Source organism: Drosophila bipectinata, chromosome 2R (assembly GCF_030179905.1).
Source record: "Drosophila bipectinata strain 14024-0381.07 chromosome 2R, DbipHiC1v2, whole genome shotgun sequence".
Lineage (NCBI taxonomy): Eukaryota > Metazoa > Arthropoda > Insecta > Diptera > Drosophilidae > Drosophila > Drosophila bipectinata.
The window spans coordinates 10,757,735-10,768,478 of record NC_091737.1 but is presented as its reverse complement, the minus strand read 5'-3'; the positions used below and the strand labels follow the sequence as shown (position 1 = coordinate 10,768,478).

At 41.7% G+C, this 10,744-nt stretch overlaps 1 protein-coding gene and 1 long non-coding RNA gene across 2 annotated transcripts; one reads left to right on the top strand and one right to left on the bottom strand.

Moving 5' to 3' along the window:
• Window positions 1-944: 944 nt before the first annotated feature.
• On the bottom strand, window positions 945-2,233 carry LOC108132826 (serine protease grass-like). Its single transcript, XM_017252389.3, has 4 exons — window positions 2,006-2,233; window positions 1,734-1,947; window positions 1,634-1,676; window positions 945-1,571 (listed from the first exon to the last, which is right to left on the bottom strand). The coding sequence occupies exons 1-4, from the start codon at window positions 2,231-2,233 to the stop codon at window positions 977-979; spliced, it is 1,080 nt and encodes a 359-aa protein (XP_017107878.2). The 3' UTR covers window positions 945-976.
• Window positions 2,234-9,369: 7,136 nt separating this feature from the next.
• On the top strand, window positions 9,370-10,744 carry LOC138926081 (uncharacterized). Its single transcript, XR_011442424.1, has 2 exons — window positions 9,370-9,744; window positions 9,929-10,744. It is a non-coding gene; the product is annotated as an uncharacterized lncRNA (long non-coding RNA).

Genomic DNA, 10,744 nt, shown 5'->3' with positions numbered 1-10,744 from the left:
TATTTCTGCCAAATTTAAAGTCTGCTTGATTGAATCCATTTAGTTATTACTTTATTACTTTCGCTAGCTTAATTAACAACTCAGTAGTCGTTGTTGGATTGCAGGTGGTCATGTCCACTGTAGGTCGGTCAGGGCTCTCTGGTTGACTGCAGTTGCGGTTCGGCTCTGTCGGATTCGAACGGATATTTTTGGTTACTGGTCGAGCATACTCTCAACTGGGGTTGGACCCTGCCCATGACCCTGCCCCCTCCTCAGTAGCTCGTAAATACAAGCCGTAAAAAAAAAAGAAAGGAAAGCTAACTTCGGGCGGAGCCGAATCCTATGGCAGCTATAGGATATAGTCGGCCGATTCCGGCCGTTCCGACTTGTGTACATACTGCGTGCATAGAATAGAAGGGTTTGTCCAAAGTTTAAAGTCGATAGCTTTAAAACTGAGAGACTAGTTCGCGTAGAAACAGAAAGACGGACATCCTCATATCAACTGAGGAGGTCATCTTGATCAAGAATATACATATGTACTTCATAGGGACGGAGGTTTCTCCTTTACTGCGTTGCACACTTTTGACCAAAACTATAATACCCTCTGCAATGGTATAAAATGTGCAAAGCTGAATTGGCAGCACTGAAATATTTTCGGGAAGCCACATCGGGAGTCGTTGATAAAAGGTTGCAAGTGTCAGGGTCAGTGTTAGGGTCATAAAAGATTAAAAAAACGCTACAAACAGAAAACGAAAATTAATGGTCTCTAACGGAACGCTACAAATATTTTAATAATTGTATTAAATATAATTCGCTAAGATGCGATAAATCAGTTACATGGCAGAATATAGTCTGACGATCCCGGCCGTTTCGAATTCTATATGTATATACTAAGTGCATGGAAAAGAAGGATGTGTTATTAAGAATAATAGCAGTTAATATTATTTTTAATGATTTATTTCCATATGCTTTAAATTTTGAATTTCGATTAGAGAGGCTATTCGTTTTGCGCAATGGTTTCGGTTATCCAACCCATATATTCAGCCACATCAGTATAGACCGCATACGGATCTTCGCCACATTTGTGATATCCGTAACTCACGATTCCAGCCTGCACCCAGCGCTGTTTGCCATTGTATAAAGTGGGATAGTTCAGTGGTCCTCCGGAGTCACCCCTGCAGCTATCTTTCCCCAAGCCACTGGCGCAGAGTTTTGTGCTCATTGGATTTAAGATGTTGCACTCGGCTAAGTTCACCCGATTGATGAAAGCTTTCTTAGGGACGTCTGAGAGCTTTTCTTCTTCTGTTATGCCCCAGCCGACAACCTCCATCGGTATGTTGGTTTGACTCTCAAACTGAAGATCTTTTGTTATCGGCAGACATATGGGTCGTATCCAATCGGTAAACTGGACTGGGTATTTTAGGCGGATTAATGCAATATCGTTCACAGCTCTAAAACGTTCATATCCCTCGTGGACAAAACTCTTGTCGACTGGAACGTCCAGGGGTTTATCCAGACACACTGGCTCATCGTCAAAGCTTAAGCAGTCCTCGTCCTTACTAAGATCATGTTCTCCCAGACGGACAGATACCCTGGAAAAAAGGGTATTTTATAAGTAGGTATGTTTTGTCTTGGGTTGAGCTCCTTTACTTACAGGGTAGTCTTATTGATACAGTGCGCAGCCGTCAAGACAAATTCTGTCAAACAAAAAAATAAAATAAAGTGACATAGGATCAATGTTTTACAGAACTTACTCGAAGTAATCAGAGTGCCGCCACATTTAAACCGTGCCCTAAAAGGCTGTGTCGTATTATACTCGAGTATGGCCGCCCACGGCCTAGATCCCAGTCTAACATTGCCACCGTTTGAAACCTTAGCGTCTGAGAAAATACCACATATTTCATCATTTTCTTTCAGCAAGTCTACTCCTTCAGCATTAAATGGATCCTCACAGCAAAAAGATTTTCTCTAGGAGAAGACTTGAGTTAGACTCTGTATTTTTTAAGTCACACCTTGCTTTAGTTACCTCTTCACATCTAAAAACTGCTTTTTGAAACCTTTGCTCCTCGTCGGTTAGGGGAATGCCTTTTTTCTGCTTTTGCACAATAGGCCTAAGAGCCGGGCAATCTTTAGGACGCCGGCATTTGCCTATTTTCTTGTCATGCGTCTCGCAGACTTTAGAATCCACAGGATCTATCCATTGCAGGCTCAGAGTGAGGCAGATCGCCAGAACCGAAAATCTCAAGCCCAACATTCTTTCAGTAAGCTAGAGTCGCTACTGACTGATCCCCGAATCTTATATGTGCGAAGAAGACTACTGGTAATAACATTTTAATAAATATTTAAATTTTAATATATATTTTCATGTTAATTAAAAATTCTAAGAATTCTGATGAAAAGCTTATCAAAAAACATTTCATTAAAATAATTTAGAGAATTGTGGTGATACGAATGAAGAGGGTCATGACTTGTGAATCATAAATCAGTTCTTAATGTATTTTCTTGGAAGTCAAGATTAAAACAAGAAAGGAAAGTTAACTTCGGGCGGAGCCGAAGTTGATATACCCTTGCAGCTAAAACCGGATATATATCGCAAACATCGGATATAGTTAGCAGATCCTTACGAAATTTGGTAGGTTGGATCAACTGACCAAAAATAGAATCTGTACTAAATTCCAGCTTTCTATCTTCAAAAACACGAAAGTTTGGTCATTTCCGATCGTTCAGTTATATGGCAGCTATAGGATATAGTCGGCCGATCCTTATGAAATTTGTCATGTCGTATTATTTTGCCAAAAATAGCTCTCACGTCAAATTTGAACTCTCTAACTCTAAAAACACCAAAGTTATACCGTTTCCGATCAATCAGTTATATGGCAGCTATAAGATATAGTCGGCCGATCCCGGCCGTTCCGACTTATATACTGCGTGCAAAGGAAAGAAGGGTGTGTGCAAAGTTTCAAGACGATAGCTTTAAAACTGAGAGACTAGTTTGCGTAGAAACAGACAGACGGACAGACGGACATGCTCATATCAACTCAGGAGGTGATCCTGATCAAGAATATATATACTTTATAGGGTCGGAGATGTCTCCTTCACTGCGTTGCACACTTTTGGACAAAATTATAATACCCTCTGAAAGGGTATAAAAACTCAAACATACACATCACAAATGAATGTAAATGTAAATGTTGCTTTCGGCCTGGTTAATTAAAATGCTCTCGTTGTATTAAGGCAACAGACAATGAGAGTTGTTGGTCGCACAGTTTGGGGTTTGGCGTTGGCAGAGGCTGATCAGGATGCGATGAAGGAGTCGGCAAGTTAATGCCGAACATAAATAACAAAGGACAAACAGAAGTGTTTCAGCCAACACGGCCATACAGACGGCAATAATAATACAAATATTATTCGAATGCGTAATATGTATAGGACATGTAATAAAACAACAGTCATCTGTATGGTTGGCAACAAAATAAAGTAATGAGCCTGCTCGGCAGGCTATCAAGGGCGCAGTCGGACAGGATTAAAGGGGTTGAAAATATCTGTAAAAACTATAGGATTTCTCACACAATTATCACGACTTGTTAACCTTCTAACCATAAATGTTAAATTATTCAAATTTCTTATCTAGACTTTTGATTATTCTAAGCCTTGAACTACAAATGTCAATGCATAATCCCATTAAAGTAATTATCCATCTCTTAGCTTGGCCTAAGCCCTAGCAATTAAAGCTCCTATTGTCATGTGCTATATAATTTTCAATATCCTGGCCTTAACTAGATCCTAATATACCCTCTTTTGTTCCCCAACTAGGGGAACTTTTCAGGGGAGGATTGCAATATAATTACACCAAATTGTTTCTGTGGTTAACGAATTTATAACGCTGAATAACGACGAACCGGTAGCACCAGAGTCAACAGAGGAATACGTTTCTAAACCGACCACGCCCCCTCTGACAACCCTTGACCCTACTGCCGCCGCCCAAACACGCACAGACCGACCGACACACGCAAGGGCAGCACTTGACCAAATGTTTCCGGAGGTTTGGTGCCACAGCCACAGGTTGTCACTGGAATGAGGGGCACTGAGGTGCAAAGCACCCAACCAGGACAAAAGGTAATATTATTTCTGGATATGCTTGGTCCACTTCTGTGCTCGATTCTCCTTATGACCATTGCTGCCATCCGTCGTCGACGGCAGCCAGTTGTTTGATTTATGTTCGGCTTTTTGTGTTGTTGCCACTGGTGCAGGCCAAATTAAAAACTTTCAAATGACTGGGGCCATAACTCAAATGTCAATGCATTTGTTTAATTTGAAATGTGCATGTGGCAGCAATTTCTGTGGTTGTTGTGCTGCTGCACTTGTGTGCTCTCGATGGCTTCAAATAAACCATATAAACTTCATTAAGTTAAATATGGCCAAGCCCGACATTTATTTAAAGATTCAAAATTTATACCAAATTCCAGAGACAAAAATTAAACAGTTTTAATTTTCCAAACACCAAACACAGTTTAATAAATACTTTCTGATGCCAAAGTACACTCTAATGTATCTGAGGAATATTTATTTTTAAAATATATTGCCATGTTTACCGAACTGGAAACTGAAAGTTTTGTTTGTCAAAGGCACACAGATTGCCAAAGAGAAAATAATTTGTATTTTTTGGTGAGGAAGGACCTGTGTCCTCCAAATAAGTTGATGCAACTTTTCAATATTGTCGAATGGGTTGAGGGTGACAGGGTTCAGGTAAACGAGGACACTCGGTAGCCAAAGTGCTTCCACAGAGTAGCTGGTAGCTTCTTTCTAGAAACCCTCCATCCAGAGTCAGTAACTATAAACGTTTACCGCAATCGTGCTGCGGAACCACATCAAAACATCAGAGCTCCTACTATCAATATGCTAAAGTTGGGGTCTGAGGAAAGTGGAGATGGAGCTGGTGATGGAGATGGAACTGGAAATGAAATTGGAATTGTAATATTCTGGAGTTGCCGATGCGGGGAGCCGGTCAAGCAACTGCAACTGCCACAGTAGACGATGACGGCGGCAACAATTAGATCAAATCAACAGGCGGAGGACTTCGACTTCGACTCCGACTCTGACTCCGACTCCCGATCCGAACCGCAAAGTTGAGACGGCGCGAAAAGGGCGACACACGGAACCGCAAAACTAAGTGCCACGCCCATTTAATTGCAGAAAACAACGCCACATGGGGCGACAATTTACTGGCGACATTTAGCATCAAAGGGCAGCCGAGCCAACCGCCCACAGTCCGCATAGTGGCCTGCCAGGCCCCTCCTCTCGTTTAGCCTGCCAATGCATAAAATTATTTCCGCTTGGAAATGCGATACACTTAGAAGAAAATTTGTGGTAATATAGCAAAAGATAAGAACAAAACCTAATGTATGGTTTGAAAAATAGAGCACATTTGCAATGAAATTCAATAAATTGTATGCAATATTTGTCAGTGTATGATACCTTCTTTTCTCTCTCCACCATCTCTGGCCAGCAAGCAATTCTAATTAAGGAAAAAGACATTTGGATTGACACGAGACAAGCGAAGCGACTGTGTAATCGGAGCAGTTGCTGACCAACCCGGCAGCCCACCAACCCACCAACACAACCCACCAAACCAAGCCGATGAATCCCCCCTCGCTGTGCAGCAAATTGCATAGAATAAATTCTCATTAAACGCCACTGACTTGTGAGTCTCTGTCTCCGAGTCTCAGTCGGCACGTCGATGTAAAATGTCAGGACATACAAAACGGAGGGCGCGGCCTTAATGGGTCATCGGCCCTACAAGCACATTCATCGGCAATGAAGATGGAACTGAAATTCGAGTTCGAGTTCCTTTCCTTTGCCCTGTCCATTTTCATAATTTTTAATTATTTTTAATTTAATTGTCGCGTCTCGCGTGCTCTTCGCAAACAACTGAGACACTGTCTCTGACTCAGTTGTGGATTGATGATTGAAGACAGTCCATAGTCAGTTAGTCCGGGGATGGGTAGAGCCAGTGGAACGAGGGTATGTAGTGGGGGAGGTCAACAAATTCTGGAGGGAGGGCGCAATAAAATTCGTCTACATTGGAAGTCAGGAGTGCATTTTGACTTATTAATAAGATAGTGGAGAGAAGACATATGGAAGTTGAAATACCCTTTCCATAAAAATAATATTAGGAAGAACATTTATACTTCTAATAAGCCGTCTAGTCTTAAGTCTTTAGGATTTTATTTAAAATAATTAAAGCAAAGTGTTGTAAGTAGTCTATTAATAATGTCTTAATAAGCTAAAATACTTATCAAACTCTCGTATTCAAAGTCAACAATGACCAGGGTAAACACAAGAGTATAGGAGTCTTCCAAAAATTTCAATAAACAGACAAAATTCTTGAGAAATCAACGACAGCGTGAATAATGCCCCCACACATATTAAAAACCATAATGCTTATTTCAATAATTTCATTGTTTTTCCCGAGAAGCCGAGTTCCGAGTTCGGGTCTAAATAGATTTCAATTTTTCATGGCCGAAGTGCTGGAGCTGGAAGAGCTGGTGGAAAAACATAAACAGAAATTTTAATTACATCAAAATGTGCGGGCGCACTTAGTGAACATTTTATGGGGTCACGCGATCTCTGCAGACCCTCCGAGAGGGGGTAGAGACCCGAAAACCCCTGAAAACCCTATAAACCAAAAACCAAAGAACCCCAACCCCAACTGAGAGCCACGGAAATCGGTCTAGCCACTGGCAGGTGCCCAGTAGCCGCTGTAGCTAGCAGCTAGCTAGCACCTAACAGCCAACAGCTATCAGCCAGTTGGAGCCAGTTCCGTTCATGGCTCAAAGTTATTTACCCTCTGAAAAATTTTATGTAATTACAAAAGTTTTTGGCTCTAGCCCCGCTCCAGCTAACCGAAAATAAACGCAAACGCTTTGCTCTCGGGCCGTTGTCAACGTTATGGCAAAATGTTATCATCTGCAGAACTGACACCAAAAAGACCCCAACTATGTGGCGGAAGTGGGCTGGCGGCCTGATGGGTGGCCCGGTGGGTGACCAGGTGGGTGGGTTGTTTTTCGGGTGCCAACTTATTGTCGCCGCTCAAGTAATTCACACAGCAGGTGCTCGCAGTTAGCTGCGGTTCGCATCGCCAACAAGTCCAACAAAAATAATTATCACTCTTGATTATCTTTTGTAGAAATTAGTGTGCACACAGAGGGATATCACCAGTTCCTGCTCCGCTTTGGCTCCTGCTCCTGCTTCTGGAGCTCACTCCTTCTATCCTATCCACTCGACTCCCCCAGAAACGTCGTAAAAGTAATTGTTGTGTTTTGTGTTGTCAAAAACCTTTGGAGCTCTTTAAGTGGGCAAGTTGTTGGAGGGTGGTCCGGGGTTAGACGTATATATAGTATACCTGGGCGACTGTCAGCCAACTATGCTAACTGTTTAATGTTGTTACCTGAGCAAATTGTCGACGCTTGTTGCAAATTTCTCAACGTTTTATTGGGTCGCCTACTAAGGTGGGCGGATGGGTCGTGGTGTATTTGGGTTCGGAGTAGGATACGGAAGCACACGATGTTTGGCTTGCAAATTGCTTGATATGATTTCAACTTGACAGTTTTCGGGTTAACAGTTGTTCCCATAGAGTTTGCCGCAGTTATTAAAGCAGACAAGCACTTAATTGGGGCAAGGAAGTCACATTAAGGGATTTTGGCCTAAACAGATTCGGCGATGAAGGAGGAGAGTTGGTTGCGGTAAGGGTTATGGAATGTTTCAAGTTGGGGTTTGCTACGTATTTTCATGGATTTTAAACAAGTATTTAATATTACAAATATTATTCTATAAAAGCTTTAAAATATATTTATTTTTTTGTAGGTATTTTTAATACAGGTTTCAATGACTTCCACATGACACTCAAAAGCATTTTTTCTTTGAAATTTAAATTGAATTTTAATATCCGTTTTTGCTTACAAACGAGTTTAATATTCAAACAGGTGTATTGTATACTTTTTATACAAAATTGAATGACAAAATTAATTTAATATTTTAAAAAAGAAAACAAATGATGGCTTTTGTACAATGCAGATTATTTTAAAAATAATTTAAATCAATATATATTTTTTTCTATAAAAACTTCAAAAGCAAGTTGCTGAAGAAAATCTTTAAAATGGAAATATTATGTTTCCTTGTTCTAGTTTTATTTGAAAACTCAAAGATTCCAAGAAACTGAATATATCGCCAAAGTTTTCTAGAAGACTATAACCAACGTTTAGAGGGTTAGATACCACACATACATATAATATGTATATCGCTATGGTGGCCCAGTGAAAACTTTTCAAATGCTGGCTTTTTTCGCATCATTTGCATAGAGCGGAGATGGTACGGAACAGGTCCTGGTCGGGATTGTTGATTGTACGTAGTGGGTTGTGCTTGGCCTGGCACTTTCCAAATTCCATAAATGGCTAGGGCCAAAAACTTTTGGATGACATTTCGCCCCCCTCTGGCTCCCTGGCCCCCTGGCGCTGGCACTTTGGTACTCTGGTCTTGTAGATTTTATACTGCGCCGGCTTCGTCTTTGAGCCCGGTTTGGTTGTCTTGTGTCTTTGCCACACTTTTGTGCTAACAACTCGCATTGCGCATTTCCGCTGAAAACGTGGGTAAAAACTTTTACTTTTGTTTATTTGTCCGCTCATTCCAGTTGATGTTGATGTTTTTTCATCATTTGCAGCTCGAAAAGCTGGGAAGCTGGGTAGCCTGGGTAGCTGGAGAGCTGAAGAGCCGGACTTTGGGGCCCGGCTTTTTGTGCTCGCACTGCAATCGGAGTGCTGTCCGCTTCTTGTCTGCCTTTAAATGAAAGCTAATTAAGTTTTATTTTTTCTTCCAGTTTGTGCTCTCTGAATGCCCGAGTTTTCCACCGACTTCAGCCTTTCGTCTTTCGCGTATCTCCCCTCTGCCCCCTTTTCACTCATTTCTTTTTTTCGCCCAAGATGCCCGCACTTTAAGTGTCCGTCTGTCCCCCTGCCCGTCCGTATTTTGTCCGGCTCTTGGTCATTACAAGTTGATTAACTCATAAACATTTACTGACAACTGACGTCGGACATCTGACAAGTGGCAAACTTTGTTAGCGGCAGACCCCAGCCGAAAGCAAATGATTTTTGTATTTCAACTTAACTTTCCTGATTTCTTTATTACTTATTTAATTCTTATAATTCTTTTCCTCTTTATTTTTTTTGTAGGGTCTCTTACTTTTATTTTTTTTTTGCATTTTTATTTGCATTTGCATTCAAATAATTTTACGCTTTCCGGAATTTGTTTTCAGTTTGGAGCCCTGACTCTCTGGCTTTTATTTTTTGCGCTTGAAATTTTAATTTCTTCAGCATTTCGCTTCGCTTTGTCCGCTTCGGATTTCATTTGACTTTTCTTTCGTTTTGTCATTTTGTGCTTTTCATTTTCATTAATTTGGCGCAATTTTTTTGCCATCGTGTGAACCCATTTAATGTTTCTATTTTACTTTTATTCCGCCGTTGGCCCACAAAGTAATGTTGATTGTTTGCCTGGTTGTCTTTGATTACGAAATTGTTCAAAATAAATAAAATTACACGGCTCCACCCCCTCAGAAGAGACGGTTCTCCGAAGAGACGTCTTTTAATTGAGTTTTTCTCGCTGGGCCAGGGCTCACAGGGCCAGGGGTCAGGCCAATTTTCTTGAACCTGAGCAGATTTTATGTCTTGGATAAGGAGCCTCGACAGGGCCAGAGAAAAAAACGCATTAAAAAAGGTAAAAGGTCGCTGAGCTTACCGGCTAATTAAAATATGACCAGTAGTGACGAGAGGACCTGCCTGGGTCAATCAAGTTGTCGAAAACAATTAGCCATGATTTTGGTTTTTGGCCAAAAATTGCTGAAATATTTACATCGTTTCTGGGCATAATTTTGGATTCTACCACAAAATCCATTCCACAGCTGCCACTCCACATCTCGCAAGATCTTTCACAACAAATGCCCGTCACTCACTCTCGGCTTCTGTCCAGGCATTTTCCCAGGTGTATTAGGGTCCAGTGCGTACGACTGTCGTACAATAATCAAGGTAATTAACATGCAAACGAAATTATGAACCAGAGTATACATAACACACACACACCCGATACATTCTCAATGGAAATTCATTGTGGAAAACCCAAATACCCAAATACGAGACTCGGCTTGAATAAACACTCACAGAATGCACAAACGTGGCCCAAAATACATGCAGCAGATATTTTAAAGATGCCTGGGAAAACCAACTCCGAAACGTGATGCGACAGTTGTGATGTGGTCTATTGGTCTATTGGTCTATTTGGTGTGTTGCCATTGTCAGTGTCATTGCACAGCCTCTTCGGAAAGCGGAGCAATGATTGGCAACAGCAGCAAGGCAGCAAAGGTGAGCAGGAACGTGCAGCAAAAGGTAAAGGTAAAGGCATCCAAAGTCAAAGTCCCGGCTCGACCTTTATGCGTCTATGCGGTGTGTGTGTGGTTGTCTGTGTCCGCGTTAATTAAGCAAAGTGAGCGAGACACACGTTTCGGGGATGGGTTTGGGATGGCAAGGGACGGCTCTCCTAGCCCGAATGCATTCAAATTGAATGCACAGACACAAACGCAGCGGGCCAGGAGCCAAGGAGCTCGGCGCAGACAAAAGGACGCGACGCGCTGTCAAAGACGCTCGGGGAGTCCGTCTACCTGCCACCGAAAGTCAAGGAGTTTTCTAACGGCTGGCACCTGTTGATACCTCTTGGTTCGGTT

Coding starts and splice junctions, on each gene's coding strand:
- LOC108132826 (XM_017252389.3), bottom strand. CDS start 2,233: ATGTTGGGCTTGAGATTTTCGGTTCTGGCGATCTGCCTCACTCTGAGC. Junction 1,948..2,005: donor CAGTTTTTAGATGTGAAGAG/GTAACTAAAGCA, acceptor GTCTTCTCCTAG/AGAAAATCTTTTTGCTGTGA. Junction 1,677..1,733: donor CGGCACTCTGATTACTTCGA/GTAAGTTCTGTA, acceptor TTTGTTTGACAG/AATTTGTCTTGACGGCTGCG.